This window comes from Corythoichthys intestinalis, chromosome 9 (genome assembly GCF_030265065.1).
Source record: "Corythoichthys intestinalis isolate RoL2023-P3 chromosome 9, ASM3026506v1, whole genome shotgun sequence".
Lineage (NCBI taxonomy): Eukaryota > Metazoa > Chordata > Actinopteri > Syngnathiformes > Syngnathidae > Corythoichthys > Corythoichthys intestinalis.
The window spans coordinates 35,019,097-35,041,990 of record NC_080403.1 but is presented as its reverse complement, the minus strand read 5'-3'; the positions used below and the strand labels follow the sequence as shown (position 1 = coordinate 35,041,990).

Here is a 22,894-nt window from a genome sequence, read left to right as displayed (position 1 = left end):
CGAAATATGATAAGCCTTCTCAACTTTTTCGTTGCTATTAGGATTTGATCCATTTTAAGTTGTATTGCCCTTTTTTTGTCGCATCTATTCAACAACCTTTTTTTTTGCTGTTCCAGAAAACATGCACATTTGAACCAATCAGAGCTAACTATCTCTGCTGATCACATGTCAGTATGTCAGCCAACTGAACGGGTAAATGAGTCCAGGCGTTTTGCTTTGCTGCGTGCATTCGCACATTGACGTAAATCATCATCGTCAGACTCAGATAACTGCAGCAGCTGGGAAAACCTCCATGCCGTCCGTGGAATAAAATCAATAATAAATATGGGTGGAAACGAATTATGCTACACAAGCACTTCATTATGCTTGTTGTTAACGCTTGTGTATGTAAATCTGATGTTGGTAGATTGTTTTCTTCTTGGAGATGAAATGCATACGTGGAAGCTTAGCATTTTCTTTTTTTTTTTTTTACATAGCGTTTTGACAGTTGCCTTCAAAGCACCGTGTACCGGAACAGCATAAATCTTATACCGGAACATCATTCCGGCCCTGATTCTTATCCCGGACCTGCGTTCTGGCCCTGAATCTTATACCGGAACTGCATTCCTGACCGCTCTGGCCCACTTTCACCCCTGGTTATAACAGCTTAGTGAGGTTCGATGCTCTGAGAAACGAGAAATATTTGGCTATGATAATATATAGAAGCACAGCCACTGGAAGAAATACTGTACCTCTCAAATGAGCAGAGAAGGGCTCAATATCGAAATCATCTTGGAGTTGGCCAGGAAAAATATTGGAAATCTTTATTTTAATTGCTCGGATGAATTGAATGTGCTTCCGATAAATTCAGTCTACTAGCATGGGAATAATATAAATGAGGCACCAATGGATTGTTTGTGTGTTTACTACATGTTTGTTTGCCTGGAAGACACATTTTATATTTGCTGTGTGTTGGATTTGATTGCTTATTCATTCAAGCAAAAAGTCTATTCACAATGTTAATACATCATATAAATGACAAGATATTACAAAACAGCAAGTAGTCATTTTCCCCATAAATCAGTCATCACAAGAATGGAACTGGAGACTACAAATCAGCATAGAAAACCACTTTTATTTCTCATGAGGCTCTCTTGTAATGTACTTGTATCTCTACTGAGGGATAGCAGTATTTGTCTTTGCAGTCGTCAATACCATCTCTGTGTTCTGGAATATTTCACCTGAATAGTCACAGTCCGATGTGTGAACAGTACATCTACACAGAAAACGTTCACAGATTACTTATGACCACTTTCATCAGCAAGAGACACAATTTTCCAATTAAGTTATCCTGCATTTAATTTTTTACAATGGTTGCCAATCTGAGTCGAAACCGCAGACTATGTTGGTTTGTGAGGCAGTCCTATACAGTGTTTTCCTCATCTATGTATACCAGAATGTTCTGGCTTGACCAGCAACACTGCAAAATGACCAGTGACAAATAGGAATTTTTACAGTTAGCATTATACTTTTTCCAGCACAGGTAAATCAGTCCTATACACATCAATGTAGGGCTCTCGACAAGTATGAATTGCACTTTTACTAAGAAGGGAGAAAACAACATACCATTGTGTGCTTGTTAAGCTCCAAAAAAAGAGTCTTAAATATGTTTCTGTTCGTTGGGTCTCTTGTCTTATATGTCTTTCATTTATATATTATATACACACACATACGTAATCTTACATACAAAGAAAACTAGCGCCGTACAATGTACATGCCTTGAAGGTCAAGAAGTCAAATCAAATGTTCATTAACCACGAAGGTGAGGCCATAAGAGCACACCTTCAGGTCACACGCACAAAAAAGAGGCTGCTGATTCTGTCTCACGCCTAGGTAGTTCCTACAATAGCCATCTTGTAAGCAAGTCAAACACAAAGGTAGATATCCACACAGAAAGAAAAGGATGTCAGCGTAATTTCCCGCCTTTGTGCTCTTAGTTCCATGTTCAGGTCCTTGAGAGCTTCTAAGCGTCTTTACCTTTTAAACAGGCGATGCGAAAGTCTTCACATAATGTTCAAACACCCTCGAAATGACCCCGACTGAGCTGCTTCAGTTTTATAGCGATATACAGAGGAAGAGGTAACTGGGGCAGAGTTGGTGGCAAGCTGGCCACAGCTGTGTGGATGAGAAGATTCACCAACATGGGGCTCCTTGATCAAACAGGGGATTAGTGTGGTTGGAAATCCTTGGCACCACGCGAGCAAAGCTGTTTTATCTTAGAGGATATCCTTTTTGTGGTCCCAGGTAATCCAGTCACCAGCCTTGGATGTAATACTTTTACACCGTTCGTCAGGAAGGGAAAGGGTACATGAGGGGAAAAGGCTGGCATGGGGTCTCAGGATGGGAGCTCGTTGTTAGGTCCTGGGATGAATCTGTAACACAGGGGAGGAAAAGAGAAGGAAGGAAAACACATGTGCTTAGATAGAACAAAAAAGACGAGAGTGTACACGGATTACACCCTGAGGAATTGCTCGAATCGTGTGTCTCACAAACAACGGGAGTCTTTTGAACTCTTTAGTGCTTTGTAGAGCCCTATCTCACCTCTTGGATCCTGCTGTTACTAAAAACAGACAGCTTAGACGAAAGGAAACCAAGCAGGAAACTGGAGAAGTATGCACAGATGCTTTCATTCAGAGGCACATACTGTATACAAGGTGATGTGGAGACTCACCCAGTGTGACTCCATGCTGTCTATACGTTAAGTACTAACTAATTCACACTACCTCAACTTACACATTAACTCATTGGCTCCATTGATGACTAGGGATGGGAATCGAAATCCGATTCCAATTCCAAACCGGTTCCTAGTGTTTCGAGGCCTCGACATCACAATGAAAAAGCCTTAACGAACCCTTAAACGATTCCTAAAGACATGTATTGCACCATCACGTGATGTGTCTTGTTGTCCAGACGCATCAAACTAGCATCGCGCCAAGTACCATTCGCTCCAAGGTTTGTCTACACTTCACCAGGAAAGAGGGTGAAAATGAAAGGTTACGATGGTTTAACACGAGCATTGCAGCCGTAAACATAACAATGACACCACGTAGGTTCAAATGCTCGAAAGTGTGTCTTCACTTCACGAGGAAAAATTACAACAAAGCGACTTGCAGTCAGTCATTGCAAGGTAGAGATAACTGCATCGGGAGGGAATACAACTGTACTGTCCTCACCGAGACGCTAAGGCTCAGTCCTGGCTATACAGAGAGCTAAACTCCCAAATGACGATGCAGAAGATGTTGGTATAATATGCTGACTTTATTCAGTGTTGTTATGACACCATCACTTGAAGAGTGAAACTAAAAATAGAAATGAAACTAGGGCTGCAGCTATCGAATATTTTAGTAGTCGATTAATCATTGAACTAGTTAATTCGAATAATCGAGTAATCGGATAAGGAACATGAAAAATTAAAATACCTGAGCTGAGCCTCAAACGGTGTATATTATATATATATATATATATATGTATATATTTTAATGAGGATCTATGTACAACAAAACAACATTGGCTAACTTACATAGAAAAAGTTTGCTAGCTTAAATGCTATAAAATGCTAACGCGTTTTTTTTTTTTTTTTTATATACTCCAAACAAATGGTTCGGACACATTCCGACAAAAAACGGCTAAATTTACCTAGAAACTAAATTGTGAATGCATTAAAAAACATTAGCTCAAACAAAAACTTAGGTTATGTTGGTCTTAACGGGGAGCAGTTGGATTCAGCCATGTGAAAAGAGGCAGACCATTGGGCTGTGTATCCACTCTAATCAATACAACTAAATAAAACACTTTCAAAATAAACCATTACAACGCCACTTTAATTAAACGAATACTCGAAGCAACAAAATTTTATTCAAATTTTTTTTTTTCTAATTGAATACTTGAGTTAATCGATTAATCGTTGCAGCACTAAATGAAACAAATCAATTTCGTCCCGAATAACAAACAGGTTCGCATCAACATAAATCAGCGATTATTAGCTGCTACTACAGTAATAACACAAACGGTTAGCATGCGTTCGCTAGCATTAGCACATTGTTCAAACCACTACACAACTGGATCTATGTGTCCGATCGTGGGTGGAAACACACAACAACAACACAAAAGATGATACATACAGGCGTTGCCTCTGTAGATATTTTACAAACATTAACAAAGAAACGTAGGCTCGTAGCAGTGTTTCCCTCTCTCACTAACTCGCTCACTCGCTTGGATGCTTTGTAGCTGCACTTCTTCTCGTGTAAGCGCGCTCTTCTTCACGTGAGCGCGTTCTTCTTCGCGTGAGGAAGCGCAAGGGCGCCCCCACTTGAGCGTGAAAGCACACTAAAAACTAAAAGGCATGCATTTCAATATAATGGTAAATAATACACTTTAACACATATTGCCAAAGGCAGAACAACGACCTGTATGCCAATATATACCAATTTTTAAAAAATTTCTATTAGAAAAATGTTTCAGTAAAATGTTACACATTCTTGTGTATTTGCCACTTATTTCCACAATTAACATTTAGACGTTGGGTCTCTTTTGGCCTAGTTGTGAGTTTGTAAGGTTGTGACTTCTGATTAAACAAACTCGATGCCAATCAAAATGTTTGTTCTTCTTTTTCCCCAAATTAGAATCGATAAGAGAATCGATAAAGAATTGAATCGTTAAGCAATATCGATAATGGAATCGCAATCGTAAAAATCGTATCAATTCCCATCCCTATTGATCATTGACATCAAATCAATTTTGACCCGTCTCTGAGTCAAAATGGATTGGACATCGATTGCTGTCAGTGGAACTGAAACATAATCACTCACTAACCAGCACACGCAGTTTAAATAGATTGGACGTTTATCACTGTCATTGGCAGCGAATGAGTTAACAAATGACCAAAATCCAGTTAAGTCTTTTTGCAACCAAGTAAAAATTATTTTGGATTTACTAAATGAGATCAGTGACCCTTTTGTGGTTTCCGAGCTGTCAATTTGTGACTCTGGTTCAGGGACAGAGCTAACCACATTTGAATAGGGTATTGTGAAACCTTTAGATGGCTCTGCTTTCCAGAATCTGCTTCAAACCACAGATTTCTTTAAACTCTAGAGTGGATGTTTTCTTGTACAGTATAAATAAGGCACTTAACATAATTCATCCTAAAATGACAATACTATGGAACATCGAAGGTCAAACACGGGTTGGCAGTGTGACAAAGATTTTAAAATCAATACCCCTTTGGAAATAGAAACGAATGTGGGTATACTTCTACTGCTGAGAGAACTAATTATTGCATTGCGTTAGTTTAACACATTCTTTTGACTGAGGGGTGTTTACAGTACAGGTATTCCCCGTGTTACGACGTACCTGACTTACGTGATTTTGACTTTACGACGCCTGAGTCTCGTCGTTTTTTTTTTTTCTTTTAAATGTTGACTTTGGTTTTGTGATGCATGCTGTTATTTTGGTGCAGAAAGCGTAGAGCAGGTTGTACTTCCGCACGTGAGAGAATTTACACACCCGCCCACACGGCACACGCAGATATGAGGAAGCAGCCAAGTGAAGAGGTGACAGCCTGCGCGCACATTTGTTGCTTGTGAAGCATCCAGAGGCGACGGTGTATATACTGTAACTCCCTTTGTACTGTTTATTGTGCGTTTTTGATTGTGGTGGAATAATTGGGGCGAATTTATGTGATTGTTTTTGATGATGTGCGGACGCTAACTGATACATACTAGTTGTTTGTCATTGCTGTATTAGCAGCTACTTGTAAATGCAAATTTGAATTGCTGTTATTGAAGATGAGACAAATTTAATTTCATTTTTATTTTAGTTTAATTCTTGAAGTATTGCTGTCATGAGCAGCTGAATAAAGTCAGTAAACCACACGGATGTGTGACATCGTCATTTCGGAGCTTAGCTATCTGACTAGCTAGGACTTAGCTCCGACGTCTTGGCGAGGACAGTACAATGAGGTAAGATAAAATGTTTTTGGATATTTATATATATATACATATTTTTAAATTATTAGTATTTAGAAGGTGTTTAGAGGTATTTAAAGGGTTAATTACGATTACGCAGAAATCCGGGTTACATCTACAACGCATGAATTAAACTCGTTCGTAAAACGGGGACTACCTGTATTTGTGACTCCTTAACATACTCATCATATTGCTTGAATGACATTAAGCACAGTATTTTCATAAAGGTGCGTCTTTCTTTATTTTAAAAAATTAGATGACTAAAACAGGTCAGGTTTTGTGATCCATTTGATCCCTGCTCTCGTCCATTGCATAGGCGGAGTTTGACTTTTTGGTCAGGGGAGCACAACATGTTGATGACCCTGAAACGCAGTGTTAGCAATAAATTAACTTACAAGAATATTTATAATAATTAGTTGAAAATGAGCTTTTTTTTGTTTCCCATCATTTTTTAGCGGAATTCTAAATCAGGCTGCTTAGGACAGTTATAAATTTTCGCTAAGATCGTCATCCATTGAATATGGTACGCCCGCTGGTGGTGGCCTTGTTGTACAATTAGCGTCTTTAGTGGGGCAAACTGAGACTCCGCTCACCAATTTGGCGGTGCTCTCTGGCGTTTCATGGTCCACATTTCCAATCGTTGGTTCTTGCTCAGTAGTTGTTGTCGCTTTTAAAAGCTTAGGTTTGAAAAAATTACGTGCATCCATCTTGCCTCTTCGGTCCTCTGGTGGTTTTAGCTAACCAAAGCAAATGACCGTCTAAGGTGCTAGTCACATGATCTGTTCAAAAAAATAATTTTGACCTATTATAAAAAATATATATATATTTTTTGTTCATTTCATTAATTTTGTTGTTTGTTTTATTGTTTAACAACTTTTATAGACCATATTTGACCAGAAATCTCTTAATTTTAAAATCATATTTAGTGGTACCTCTACATAATAAGTTAATTTGTTCCAGGACCTTGATTGTAACTTGAAATGGTCATATGTCGACCAGGATTTTCCCATAGGAATACATTATAATTCCACTAATTCGTTGCACAGCCCAAAAGCCTACACTAAATCCTTAATAAATACTGCTGGGACTATTACAAATGGCAATTACACATAGAAAAACAAATAAATTATAAATAAAAATTGGGATAATATAATAATAATAATAATTCCTGTAATAATGCAACGAATCGGGTTCTCATGTGGCGGACGTTTTTTGCTGTACATGAACGCACCGCATGCCTGACATGACAGAGAGAGGGAGCGATGAGCTTGAGTTTACTTTCGTTTTCAATGTTTTCTTGAGAACACAACTGCGTTAGGCGTTTTGTGTTGGATAGGTTGTGAAATAAATGATAAAAACGTGGCGAAGCAGGTGATTTCTTTGGCAATGTTATCACAATAATAACTGTCACCCGAACTTTTAAAGACTGGCGAACGGTGGTCGGAGGAGGACCATGGAGATGTATTGTTGAGCCAGTTCACGGATGCACACCCCACGCTCATATTCATCTATAATTCACATCTTCATTTAGAAGGTGAGTGTGACCTTTTTACTTGGCTCACCACCTGTACCTACCTTTTTGAAACCTGTGTTGATTTCTCACAAAAGAAAATCTGCCACGCGATCGTATGTCGAGATACCACTGTATTGCATTCTGTATTTTACTAGATTGTTTTTCCTTAGTTTCCCCCTTGTTCTAGATTGTTTTTCCTGAGTTTCCCCTTGTTTTTCCTCATTTTTCCTTGTGTTCTTGTTTTTTCTTTAGTTTATTTCCTTTAAGCAATTTATCATATTCTTCATGATAAAAATGTTATGTTAGTTATGTTAGTTTCTGTATTTTTTTTTTTTTTTATTGTTGCATTATAGATTTAAGGTGCTTCAATTTATTTTAATTGTATTTATTTATTCATTATTTATTAATTTAAAAAATGAAAGAAAAAAAAACTGCGATACATGATTATATTCATATAATACCGTTTAATCCAGGTTTAGGGGGTTTATCTGTGCTCGATGAAGATTGTTGTATATAAAAGTGATGCAAGAAGCCAGGTCTGTTCACACTTGCTGCTTTTATGAAATAAACCAAAAGTTTATATGCTCAAAAAAAAAAAAAAAAAAAAAAATTTGCATTAATGTTAAATGCATTAGGACTACTGCGCATGCACGAATCTCGATGGAGATAGTCAAACAATATATTGTGCTGGCCTAATGGATACTGAATGGTAAATAATAAGAGCTCAAAGAATAATAGTATCATGACATCTGGTCACCACTGCAACTACGTACTACCTGTAAGTGGCCATCTAGGAACAAATATAACAAGGCCACCGACGACGAGTATTATCAGCAAGGTTTTAAACCTTCAAAATACTGTATTAGGTTAGGATATCCGGGAGGCAACCAGTCATAAGCAAGCAACTAGATACAGTGTATCACAAAAGTGAGTACACCCCTCGCATTTCTGCAGATATTTAAGTATATCTTTTCATCGGCCAACACTGACAAAATGACACAATGAAAAGTAAAATGGTAAATGGACACTACTTATATAGCGCATTTTATCTGCATGGTTACCATGCAGCACACATTTACCCATTCACGCACACATTCACATACCAATGGGGCTGCTGCCATGCAAGGCGCTGTCAACCCATTGGAGGCAAGTCAGTTCAGTGCCTTGCCCAAGAGCACTTCAACAGTAGGCAGTTGTAGCCGGGACTTGAACCACTGACCCTTCGGTCCAAGGACAACTCCAGCTACCAACTGCGCCACGGCCGCAGTCTGTGTGTGGCTAATATAATAGAGTTAATTTAGTTTTCCATCAAAATAACTCAAAATATAGCCATTAATATCTAAACCCCTGGCAAGATAAGTGAGTACACCCCTTTGAAAAAACATACATCCTTAAATGTCCAAATTGAGTACTGCTTGTCATTTTCCCTCCAAAATGTCATGTGACTCGTTACAGGAGTGCTGTCAGCATTGCTGCAGAGATTGAGGAGGTGGGGGGGTCATTCCCACCACCATGCTTGACTGTAGACACACTTATCTTTGTACTCCTCACCTGGTTGCCGCCACACATGCTTAAGACCATTGGAACCAAACAAATTAATCTTCGTCTCATCAGACCATAGGACATGGTTCCAGTAATCCATGTGCTTTGTTGACATGTCTTCAGCAAACTGTTTGCGGGCTTTCTTGTGTACCATCTTCAGAAGAGGCTTCCTCCTGGGGTGACAGCCATGCACACCAATTTGATGTAGAGTACGGCGTATGGTCTGAGCACTAACAGGCTGACTCCCCACCTCTTCAATCTCTGCAGCAATGCTGACAGCTCTTCTGTAAAGAGTCACATGACATTTTGGAGGGAAAATGACAAGCAGTACTCAATGTGGACATTTAGGGATGTACGTAGTTCCCATGCGGTGTACTCACTTTTGTTGCCAAGGCTTTAGATATTAATGGCTATATTTTGAGTTATTTTGAGGGGAAAATAAATTAACTCTATTATACAAGCTGCACACAGACTACTTTTCATTGTGTCAAAGTGTCATTTTGTCAGTGTTGTCCCATTAAAAGATATACTTAAATATCTGCAGAGATGCGAGGGGTGTACTCACTTTTGTGATTCACTGTACACAAACAAAGGTCACAAATAACCTGAAAAAAACAAGATGGCCAAACACCTGTTTCACAGAAGACTTTTGAATGATGTTAATCATGATTACAAAAGTATTGCACAGTGTGTCAGACCAGGTTTGCACTGTGTACATGCAGCATCACTAAATTGGAAAAAAAAAAAAAATCTTGCAGCATTGTCAAATGAAAGGTGCAAGAATGTGCGTAAGAGAAAGTGCCTGGATTAAAACTTATTTAATTAAGTCTCTCTTGAGATTTATAATTGTTTGGAAGCACAAGAAATTGACTGATCTATTTAACCAGTGGAGCGCATAATGGGGATCTATGTTGGGCAAGTATTTTGGAAGGTGCTCCACAGTCTTTCTGTCACTGTGACTTCCACAAACAAAAGGGTCTGTCTGCTGTTATAGAACAGGCAATGAAGTATTCCCTCTCTGAAAGACAGAAAGAAAGAGAAGAAGAAAGATGAATGTCAGGCACTGGCTGTGCACGACTTCTTAAGAATCCATGCCAATTTCTATAAAATGGGTGTGAAAATGGCGTGTGTTTCAGTGTGCCAGCAGCATTGTGTTTCAGTGAAGCTTTTCAGGGCAAAATGCTAACCTGCTGGTCAATTTTTTTCTGAAAAGAAACAAATGCTGTATTGTGGGCTTGTAAGCTTATGATGGAACAAACACAAATGGAAAGAAGCGTTTGGTTTCAGACAAGGGTGAATGAGAAATTTTGGATCAAAGAAGAGAGCAGAGTGCAGGATAAAAGGCCTTTCCTGGAAAACGTGGTCTATGTATTGTGCTGATAGCTACTCCGATGAGACCCATGTAAGAGGCTCAGTAAATCGAGTGGCCTTTAAAAAAAAGCCAAACTACTGCAATAAAATAGGCCTGCGTCGGGTTCTTGAGTACACATGCAAGCAAACGTGCCCACCAAACTCGCTCTGTTATCAAACACATCAAACAGGAGTGTGCAGTCACATCTGAGAGTACACACACAGAACTGTAAGTAGCATGTCAAAGATTAGTTCCAAATAGGATTGGCAGAGCGGTGCAAGGAACTGTTAGCAGACCTGTGCAGTTGCCAAACATGAAATCAGGATGTGGAACAAAGAGAAAGAAATGAGCCATCGTAATATGCACTCAACTGAGAGAAAACAGTGGTTTTCGCTTTGGTGCACCATATTTTTTATTTAGAGATCAGCATCCAATGCTTCCATGAAAATGTGTCTACCTTCCCGGTGTGCATATTTGCTGTGGGTGGTGGCACATTTCGCATTTCTGTCACGCCCGCCTAATCATGCGCAGCATGTAAACACACTTGATTATTTTGCGCTGAGTATTTGGGTTAATGAGACGTCATTGAACATGACTCCGTCCCACGTTATAGCGCCTGACATTGATGACGCGAGGGCGACCTCGATAAAGAAAAACAAACAGGGAAGAAAAAAAAAAACAGCTTGAGATAGACTAACCTTTACAGAAGCAAGAATGCAGCTCAATTTCGGTTGGCGTTTCCTCTGCATTTTGCTTCCAGAAGCTAAAAAGGGGAGTATGGCTGGGTGTTCTGCAAAGAGAGGGTCAAGAGAAAAGGACAAATGTGTATTGGATAGAAAAGCAGCCTCAAGCCTCATCAATTGGAAGATTTCATTCAGCCATTTCACCCATACAATTTAGAGGAGTAGTCTCATCAATATGTGTAAATCCCTCAAAGAATAGGTTGTGATCAATAGGTATGTCAAAGAGCAAAAGTGAGATTAAGATGCATTCTTTGGATGGCAACAAAGCATTTCACCTACCTTAACATGCTGTAAAGACCACATCTGGTTATTTCCATTCTGGTGATTTTATGCCTACTGAAAATCTTTGGGCTTTTCTATACATCTGCAGGACAACCTTGGGAAGCCCTGTGTGGTGTAACCTTCACTAGCTTCCCCCCTGCTGTCAAATTAGACTCCACTTCCATTCAAAGTCATTGTCACCAAGCATTTAAAAAAGATACTGATCGCGTTCAGGCGGGGGGTGAGTTGTTTAAACGAATACAAATCGGGTGATCAACCTGTCACGGTGTGGCGAACTGCTGGCTTGGTAGACATAACTCCCTTCATTATTTTTGTATGCGGTGCTGAGCAGCAGCTGAGCTAGCCGAAGGGCAGCAATGAGGAGGAGTGGCTGTTAACTTTATCTGAGTGAAGAGTGCGCCCTGAGGTCCTGCCCACTTTGCTGACCACTTTATGATTGTTTTTGCTACTACGGGTGCTCAGATAGGTTGCACACACTGAAAATTCCACCCTTGCTTAACAGGTTTCCTTTGCCTTTCATTTTCGAAGCATTCCCACTTCTTTCATCATTTACATGTTGCTGACAGTTGATCTGTGATTGATATACCGTATTGGCCCAAATATAAGACGGCCCTGATTATTGGTTGGCCCCCTCTTTTTCAAGACTCAAGTTTGAACACCAAATTAATTTTTATATAGAAAATAATGACAGTACATCTGAAACAAATGATTGTAAAAATATATTTGAGAGAAAAAGCATGTTATTTTGCCTCATTCAAATCTTTCAATATCTGAACATTTAAATATGTAAACTAAAGTGCAATCACATTCGTAAATGAATTGCTTCTGGTTTTTGAAACGTAAATAAACCAATCTATTGTGATAAAGCAACAAAATTGCAATAACTGCATTAACCGTTAAAGTGAAGTGTAACTGTAACTGTAGTCTTGAAAAAAAAATCTGAATAAGGAAAAACATTGCAATGAAATAATGCAAACTGGTTAAACGAGAGTAGCTGAGATCTGTCATGACAGAACATCGCTCCAATGATATAGGGCGCCATCTAGCATCGTGAATGGGTATAATGTCTAGACCACGAATATAAGACTACCCCTACTTTTTCAGTCTTATTTCAATGCTTATATTCGGGCCAATACGGTATATATATATACAGTGCCTTGCAAAAGTATTCGGCCCCCTTGAATCTTGCAACCTTTCGCCACATTTCAGGCTTCAAACATAAAGATATGAAATTTAATTTTTTTGTCAAGAATCAACAACAAGTGGGACACAATCGTAAAGTGGAACAACATTTATTGGATAATTTAAACTTTTTTAACAAATAAAAAACTGAAAAGTGGGGCGTGCAATATTATTCGGCCCCTTTACTTTCAGTGCAGCAAACTCACTCCACAAGTTTAGTGAGGATCTCTGAATGATCCAATGTTGTCCTAAATGACCGATGATGATAAATAGAATCCACCTGTGTGTAATCAAGTCTCCGTATAAATGCACCTGCTCTGTGATAGTCTCAGGGTTCTGTTTAAAGTGCAGAGAGCATTATGAAAACCAAGGAACACACCAGGCAGGTCCGAGATACTGTTGTGGAGAAGTTTAAAGCCGGATTTGGATACAAAAAGATTTCCCAAGCTTTAAACATCTCAAGGAGCACTGTGCAAGCCATCACATTGAAATGGAAGGAGCATCAGACCACTGCAAATCTACCAAGACCCGGCCATCCTTCCAAACTTTCTTCTCAAACAAGGAGAAAACTGATCAGAGATGCAGCCAAGAGGCCCATGATCACTCTGGATGAACTGCAGAGATCTACAGCTGAGGTGGGAGAGTCTGTCCATAGGACAACAATCAGTCGTACACTGCACAAATCTGGCCTTTATGGAAGAGTGGCAAGAAGAAAGCCATTTCTCAAAGATATCCATAAAAAGTCTCGTTTAAAGTTTGCCACAAGCCACCTGGGAGACACACCAAACATGTGGAAGAAGGTTCTCTGGTCAGATGAAACCAAAATTGAACTTTTTGGCCACAATACAAAACGATATGTTTGGCGTAAAAGCTACACAGCTCATCACCCTGAACACACCACCCCCACTGTCAAACATGGTGGTGGCAGCATCATGGTTTGGGCCTGCTTTTCTTCAGCAGGGACAGGGAAGATGGTTAAAATTGACGGGAAGATGGATGCAGCCAAATACAGGAACATTCTGGAAGAAAACCTGTTGGTATCTGCACAAGACCTGAGACTGGGACGGACATTTATCCAAAACATAAAGCCAAATCTACAATGGAATGGTTCAAAAATAAACGTATCCAGGTGTTAGAATGGCCAAGTCAAAGTCCAGACCTGAATCCAATCGAGAATCTGTGGAAAGAGCTGAAGACTGCTGTTCACAAACACTCTCCATCCAACCTCACTGAGCTCGGGCTGTTTTGCAAGGAAGAATGGGCAAGAATGTCAGTCTCTCGATGTGCAAAACTGATAGAAACATACCCCAAGCGACTTGCAGCTGTAATTGGAGCAAAAGGTGGCGCTACAAAGTATTAACGCAAGGGGGCCGAATAATATTGCACGCCCAACTTTTCAGTTTTTTATTTGTTAAAAAAAGTTTAAATTATCCAATAAATTTTGTTCCACTTCACGATTGTGTCCCACTTGTTGTTGATTCTTGACAAAAAATTAAAATGTTATATCTTTATGTTTGAAGCCTGAAATGTGGCGAAAGGTTGCAAGGTTCAAGGGGGCCGAATACTTTTGCAAGGCACTGTATGTATAAACTGTACAGCAGGTTCTGCTCTTGCACCCCTCTTTAAAATAAACTGCTGTATTTCAAGCCAAAAGAACTGTTGTGTTTGAGAAAAACAATGTTTACATGCTGCCATAGCAGCTTCATGGCGCATTAAGCCCAAGTCTTACCCTTGTGGTCTTGATTTTATTCCCAGAGGAGCACATCCATCCGGAGTTGTCGGGTAGAGTTTTGCACTCTTCTCCCTCCAGACATGGTTCCATCTCACACCACCATTTCCCAATTACGATGGATGCTGGGTAAGGTGTGCAAAGACATTAGAGTAGGTTAGATTACGTTCAACAACACAGTGCTTTTGTAGACATTCAATTCCAGTTGCTTTTACACCAGTTTGGGTGTTGATGAGCTAATTTTGTATGTCTGTGTTCGTTTAACACAGACTTCGCTAGTTGTATTTGATAAGAAATGTGTTCTCATCTTTTAAACACGATAACGCTCAATGTTCCTAACCCTGTAGGTCACCACTCAACGGTGGAATATAAGCAAATGTGCTGGAAGCAATCACAATGTAAAAGTACACTTTCACACAGCAAACTGTAAACATGATCGCTGGTGGGTATTTGAATGTATAAACGAAATTGGAGGCAAAGCAGCTGTGAATCAGACCTTTGGATTTCCCCATGGATTTTTACGTTATCCACTAATTAGCACATGCTGCTCCATTATCCAATGCGTCCCTCTAGCATGCTTTCCCACCATCTCAATTCTCGGAAAAAAAATATATGCATTTCACAACAGTACTCATTCGGGCTGGTTAGGAGATTCGAAACCAACCCCATGCAATATCTTCTTGTTAAGAAAAAAATGGAAGACAGCTTGAGGATAAGTGTTTCATCAGTTGCATCAAATGATACTGATGCCGTAAATGCTGCCTCTCTTCCCGAGAGAGCGCACACAGGCAGCTTGTATATCATTATAATGCCAACTTTGGGGCATCTCTATTCAACAATGCGAATGCTAATTCGACTTGAAATTGAAAATGTCTATAATAGCTGTAAACATTATTTGTTTCAGATGGAACAGGGTCAAAGCAAGTGACTGAAAAAATGCCCATCTTGTGATTTTAAAACAGAAATTTGGATGAAAACGTGTTTATTCTCCAGGGTTTTATAAAACTCAATTGAAGTTACATTAAGTGCAATAAAACATGGATGCACTTAAGGTTGTCACTGTTTTTTATAATTTATTATCCTGCCCAGTTCGTGGGCATGCAGGACTGTGGTGTAGAAATGTGGGTCTTAGTCCACACACGAAACTGGATGGGCATACTGTATATACAGTAGCGATTAAAAGCACAGTATCCCAAAAACAGAACAGCAAGAGCAATTGACCCCATCCTCTTCTGCATGCTATGGTCAAAGAAAGAAGCATCATCATTAATGTGCACATAAAATGACAAAAACAAAAACTTAATTTATTATGGGGGATAAAATCATATTTTGAGACGATTCAACTATATACACAACAATTTGACAAAGCGCAGATGACAAGAAATGCGTCTTTGAATCTGTCGTTTAGATCCTCCTGTCATTATAGCGCTCTGGCACCTCCATCTTGGTGATGACGTCAGAGAATGAGAGATTTTAGCGGATTTAGCACTGAGCCCAATGGAGGAGGAAGCGTTTTTCAGCGATTCTGGTTCGAGTGGGGATGTTTCAAATGATATTGTCGATCCAGAGGAAGTATGTGACATACAGCCATACATGTTTGGGTCGTATTTGGAGGAGGAGGAGGATTCGAAACGAGAAAAAGGCGACAGAGACAAAATCACACAAAACTACCCCGACTCAAGTCACACACTGCGGCGGGGGTGATTGTCTTCACCGATCAGCCAGCCCCGTGGCGGCCCAGGGGGGGAATGCTCGTCGCTGGGAACGCAGCAGGGGAATGAATGCCAAAAATGGCGCAATCTCGGTGGACAATCTGGCCGACGTCGGAGCGCGTGGCTGCCCGAGTCCCAGACGAGTATAGCACTCTCTTGGCGGGCACGCTAAGAGGGCCGAGGGGGGTGGAAATCTCGACACAACTGAGAACCAGAGACGAGAAAGGGGGGCTCCCCGAGCCCAAGTATAGCACTCACTAGACGGGCACGCAAATAGGGCCGGTGGAGTGGAAGTGTCGACACAATCCAGAACCGGAGACAAGAGCGCGTGGCTGCCCATGCACGGGCGCTCCCTTCTTCATCGACAAGCCGCCGGTCTTCGGTAGAGGGAGGTGGGAATTCCATCCATCTCGGTGGACAAACCGGCAGCTTGTCACATGTTTTGATCGCTGGCCGATGAGAGCGGCCACTCCCACCTTCACCAGTTGACAGGGAGCATTTTTACCCATAAAATGCAAGCCACCTCCTTATTAAAATGTGTGCCATTATCTCAGTATTTGACATAATATAAAACACGTAGCCAACTCACTTCCTCGTACGTCCAATGCTCCCTCGACTGTTGGACTTATTTTGCCCATTCTTCGCGGTGAACAGGATCTTTGGAAACCCAAAAAAGCTCACTCCACTCTCCCTGCTGTAGCAACAAAAGCCTGCAGCACATTGGGCTAGCGCGACATGAAAAAGAAATTAATTCATCCGCAAAATCAGCTGAATCCGCAGTCCTTCTGCATACAAATGTATGGCTGCATAGTGGAGATGATCTCATTCTCTGACGTCATATCTGCCTTCTTCCTCAACCAGATTCTAGCCCTGGATTCAAAACGTTGAATAAACATATCGATCACTTCCACACATATCCAAGAAGTCCATTTCATTCAGGAGCAAAAAATACCGCATGAAATATAAAATAACCATGCTTTCTGGTGTCATATGCACTTTAAACCTACTGGGCAGCGCACTGCTACGGTACCCCAGTGAAAGCATGACGGAAAGCAAGCAGCGGATATATGCTGCAGCATCAGTTATTCTAAAGAAACTTTGCATGCTGCCGGTGTTCTGCTCATAGAGTGCGACATTGTCACAATGCTGTTTTGTTGCCACCCTGTTTTTGTTTTCCCTTATGTTCCATTTTCCTTACAGTGTGTTGGTGGAAGGAGTATTTTTGCATTGCACCTGCAGGTGATAATCAGTGGGAAGACGGTAGGAGGACTTGTGCAGGTATTTTTTTTTAAGTTTACTATTTGTTTCTTCCTCCTGTGGTTCTCCACCCCCTTTATTTTGTTTATGTCGGTACTTGTATTCTCCATGTTTACTTTTTGTCATGTCACTTTTTGTTTGGATTTATTTACACTCACAAGCACCTTCTGTTAAATAAAAAGCAAATGTTTGGGAACTGTGTTTGGGAACCCACCACCTACGTTCTTTACACATTCTGACATATTTAACCCAAATTTGTACATTTGTAAGAACTTGCTTATACTGTTCTAGGAAAATAATGTAGGACTTTAATATGAAAACTAGTAAGTCATTGAATGGTCATATTGAGCCATTTTTGTTGTTAAGAAACCTAAATCCAGACAGAAATTATAACATTTTTTACAACAGCATTTAGTTTAATACCCCTCATAATTCTACCTTTATTTAAAAAAAAAAAATAAAAAAATCCAATGTTATTTTTTATTTAATAGTGGCTGCAGTTGCAGCAGTTGAACCCACAATTATTCCAGTAACTGAGTAAATCCTAATTAAGTAATTGACATTTTTTGTCCTTGTTTGTAAAAGCATACAATTGGACAGTCACATGATTTTTGTTATTGTTATTAGCTGCCATAGCATGACAATGTAATGTAAAACATTGCTCAAGTAGAAAATACTTGATTAACCCTTTAACACCAAAGCCTATTTTGGCCAAATTTGCATGCATTTGATGTTGCCTTTATATTTCAAAGAAAAAAATGTTTACAATAGCCAAATTGGGTCCCTTTTTTCAGGACACCTTGAACTTCATGTCCAAACTGTTGTTTTCTTCACTGACCAATTATAATCCACATTTTGGACCCAAAAAGCCAAAAAAATCCCAAAATCTTTTTTCAAAATTTGTAATGTTGATGTGCCATTGACAATCAAACATGCTCGACCAACCGTTTTGAAGCTTGATAATATTTATTCAACTTGTTAGGATAAACATTCAATAGAAAAAAATAAGATTGAATAGTTTTATGTTTGACAATTCAACACAAAAAGCAGGTATGGTCATAGGCGTTTTTGGCCTTTACACATACTAAGGTCAAAACAGGTTATATACAGTGCAAAATAGTGAGAAAAAAGATATATATCATCTAACACAAAAAGGGTTTGGATGATATCTCTGTGAAGTTAGGTGTTGTACACATCACCTTATCAAAAGTATATACGTACATGCAATCAAGCTTCTCGAACACACATCTACATAGAATTGAAAAGATTATAGTGAAGAAAAAATATAACATTGGAAAAAAAGTATTTTCAAAAATATTGGCAAGTAGTTCAATTCACTTCAATTTTTTCAGGCATGCGACCCAATAGTTTTTTTTTTTTTTTTTTGCGCACTCAATAAAGCTTCTTCTTGAACAGGTCACGGAGCTGCGTCACACACGTCACACAGCCTACTCTTTCGCCGTTTGCGCGCTGCTGTCACTTCTACTCGCCGGGACGGCGACTCATCCAAAGAAAACAACGACAAACACGGCTCATCTTCTTCCTTGAGTTAATGAAATAATGCATTAGCTTGCGCTGAATGTAGTTTTACATTCATTCTGCACGTTTCAAAGTCGCTCGCTCAAACCAACAGGCCATTGCTTGCTTGGCATGCCTCCCTTTCATTAGTTGACACCTCGCTCGGAAATTTATTAAAAATGATCACATTCGGTTCGTCGGAAATTTATTAAAAATGATCACATTCGGTTCGTCCTTCTTGACATCACAACGGCTGTTGGGATATGTAGTCTTTTGTGCTGCTTTCGGTTTTGAAAAAGGACAAGAAATGATGGAAATATGGAGATAGATACATGGTCCATGCAGCGTTTTAATGCATATTATTGAGTGCAATAAAAATATAAAATTCAAATGACATTATCTCCCGTTTATCTTGGTCGATTGACTTCAAATAAAAACTGGTGTGGACATCAACTTCTGCACTTTCAAATGAGACCAACCAGCAGCACGTGGGTTACGTAATTACAGCGTGACGAAGCTTCAAAGATGATATGCGAAAACGCGTCGCTGCTGACACGTTCGGTGTTAAAGGGTTAAATGTAACTGAAAATTATAACACGGTTCCTGTTCCTGATGTTTAGAGGAGGATTACATAATCAGCATCTTGTTAAAGCATTGCAAACAAGATGGCATTTAACTTAATCATTGTAGTGTGAATTCTCAATTGTCCAAAGTGAAAGACACACGTCGATGGTCATATAATTAAATGAAGGATGCAGATATTTCGTTACCATTTAACAAAGTCGTAATGGCTGCAGAAAATACAACAACTTCAATGACAAGTGTGTAACTACTCTGTCAAAAATGCAAAATGCAAAAAAAAGAAAAAAAAGGACAAAAAAGATAACAAGAGTTGACTAATTACAATAAGGGTAACTTGTGAATTACCTCAAATCCGCTTCAAATACTTTAATTATAATAACATAAGATTAATTTTTCCCAAAATATTATTACTAGTTGACGTAGCTTTGACAACTGCTGATAATATGGAAATACTGAAATTGAGTTTAGTTTGTGCAATTTTGACTCAAGAAACTTAGAGCAATAACATTATAACCAGTGGTGTTACCAGGATGCCAGGTGTGGGGGGGCATTAGGCTTACCTTGGCAGGCAAAAAAATAAAAACATTAAAAAAAAAGCTACAATGCTCAACTAGGTCGAAATCCAGCGTAGGGCTACTGGACCTTAAAACATGTTTTGTTTTCTCCTTGAGATAACTGTTGTTGTGATTTGGTCTAAACAAATATAAGTTGATTTGATTTGATTTTACTTAGAACACATCCATAACTGAACAGTATGGACATGCAGGTGACAATGTTTATAAACTATTGTGGTTCCTCGGTTTGATTATTATTATTACAGTTATTCTTTGTTCCGAAGCCCCTTTGAGCTCAATTTGATCCCCTTACAATGCTTCAAAATGCACCAAAAGCAGCAGGCAGGTGTCTTGTTTTGTGCTTTGTTAGAACAAGGATATACCACACAGGACGTGCTGGCACTTGGTTTCTTTAATATCACATTCAGTTTAAACAATAACACAAAATGTGCGGCTCTACGCAGGCCGTGTCTCTAACTGACTCACTTCCGCGTCACGTGAGCAAAACAACATTGGCTGGCGCTGCGTGCCCTTCAAGGTGCCTAGGAAAATTCGGTATCACAACATTACAGCAGGTACACATGCAATCTTTGATACCATGTAAAGACAAATTCCAAATACACTATGTAGCGCCCACTAGCAGTCATTCTTTGTCCCGCCGACGCTTTGAGCCCTACTTTGACCCCGTCAGAATGCTTCAAAACTCACCAAACTCAACAGCCAGGTGAACACTGGTGAAAACTTTGATAAAATGTAAAAAAAAAAAAAAAAAAAAAAAAAAATATATATATAATGTGTGTAGCGCCCCCTAGGGACAAAACCAACATTTCATTTCTTTTTTTTTTTTTTAAGGTGAAAGAGGAGGTAACAACGCAATGGTTAAAACTTAGAACAGATCAGTACTACTGTATATGAATGGGATACTATACGCGGTGCCCAGACTGCCGTTAGTACTACATCCAGTTTTCTTTGGGTGGGCAGAGCATGTCCATGGGTGGGCACTGCCCCCCCCCCCCCCCCCATCCAAGCGGTAACACCCCTGAGTATAACTATGCCTTTCGAGGGTCCAGGGTTAGCAATAACTGAAAAATGATGAATGCAGGAACACATTTTGTCATTTACATACTCATAATTTCAATAATCCAGAAAGTAAACGTGTTTATCACAGCATAAAATGATGGATGCATTGCATTGTCATTCTTGTTGATGTCCATCCAACTGGCAAATGACTCAGATCCTTGAAATGCAGAGTGGTAAAAGCAGAAGCATCCATCCATTTTCAATTGTGATTGTTCCCTTTAGGGATGCTGGTGATTTTATCCTTGATGCCTTCCGTAAAACAGAAAACTTTATATTCTTCTAATGTATATTTTAGAAATGTAATGGAAGACTAACCACCAGGTGAAAACTCACAGGCACAAGAAAACATACACACCAAGATTCAAACCCTGAACCAAATATCTATGATCATGCTGGCGTGTTGAATGTAATTTCACAGTGCTGCAAAGATAGCATGAGTTGTAAGTAGATGATTTATCAAACATGTTTGCTGTTTATGATTTAGCAACACAGTTTCCCCTCACAGCTTTTCACAGTTGATTTATTTTCTATCTACAGTACTGTATTTCTAAATTTAGGCTTTTGCTGTAACTTCTTAGTAGCTGAGGCTCTGACAATCTGAAAGATGGAAACCAAATAATCTCTCAACTGACTCTGGCTGTCTAGATCTCACCGAATCAGAAATTAATACATCTTGACAAAACAGTGCACAAACATGATGAATGGGCAAGAAATACACAGATAAAAAAAGACAAACAACTGAACAAGCGTTTGATTCAAGATGTTAGTTACAAGCTGCTTTGTTGGACAAACATGTGAGTGTTGGACTTGAATTGATAAACATGAACTGATGTGAACCTTTTACAAGTGCATCTGTCAGATCAATGGTGAGAGAGCTCTGATGGATGGAAGTCCATCACACATTCCTCCCCGCCAGGTAACAGAATGTTTGAACATCGTGATGTGTGACGAGGAGAATTGATTTCTGTCTGTGTCAAAATGAGGGTACGTGACCATGAGTTTAATGAATAGTTAATGTCTTTTTAACTTGGCACGTTGCTGAGAGCACGCTTGACTCCCTTTAAATGAATCGCTGCAAAATGTGCATTTTGAGCTAAAGCTTTGTCCTTTCCTCAATGTTTTTAAAGTGAGGTTTCATTTACAGCGAAAAGTGTAAAAGAACAGCATTAATGTCACTGAAAAGAATGCATCATGTGCTTGGGGCAATTCAGGCAATGCAATTGCTCTCCCTGCTGGATAGAAGCCAAAATAAGTTCAAGGCGCTATTTATTATGACTTTGCAATTCAGAATGGCTTTCTGCTCGTGTATTTACAAAGAAACTGAAGATGCATTCTACCAAGGTGCCATAAAAAGTATATCAGTCGATATATACTAGGGGTGTAATGGTACACAAAAATTTCGGTTCGGTACGTACCTTGGTTTTGAGGTCACCGTTCGGTTCATTTTCGGTACATTAAGAAAAAAATGCAAAATGTAAATGTGCTAGTTGTTTATTACACACGTTTGTGCTTTCAAAAAAGGAACAGTAGCCTATACAAAACTAGAATTCTGCTCAAAAAGTAGCGGGTATTTAAAGATAACAGTCCAACAACAATTTGCTTTTCAGACCCCGAGTTTTGGTCAGCTTTCTTTCTGAAAGCAAGAAGAAAAAAGAAATCCTGTGCTAAAGAGAAAAGCAATCACAATGACAAAGATTTTAACAAGTATTTTACAAATGAAATGCCTCATTGATTTTTTTTTTCTTATGAACGGTTTTCAAAATCTTTATTGGTGGATTTTCTCAACATTAAAGCGCCACACAGAAATTAATACATTTAATAGTGTGAGAAGGATCTGTGTATTTTTA

At 39.3% G+C, this 22,894-nt stretch overlaps 1 protein-coding gene across 2 annotated transcripts in view; it reads right to left on the bottom strand.

Moving 5' to 3' along the window:
- Nucleotides 1-619: 619 nt before the first annotated feature.
- The window catches only part of LOC130921233 (chemokine-like protein TAFA-1), a 265,602-nt gene continuing 243,327 nt past the window's right edge, over nucleotides 620-22,894 (bottom strand). Inside the window, exons 4-6 of one of the 2 annotated variants that reach the window (XR_009064312.1) lie at nucleotides 14,345-14,469; nucleotides 11,107-11,198; nucleotides 622-2,411 (exon numbers count right to left, since the gene is read on the bottom strand). Coding sequence is in view for 1 of the 2 variants with exons in the window: in XM_057844877.1 (XP_057700860.1) it covers nucleotides 2,394-2,411; nucleotides 14,345-14,469 (143 nt within the window). In the remaining variant the exon portion in view is untranslated. Of the gene's footprint in view, nucleotides 2,412-11,106; nucleotides 11,199-14,344; nucleotides 14,470-22,894 lie in introns of both variants that reach the window. The other variant, XM_057844877.1, reaches the window with a different exon arrangement.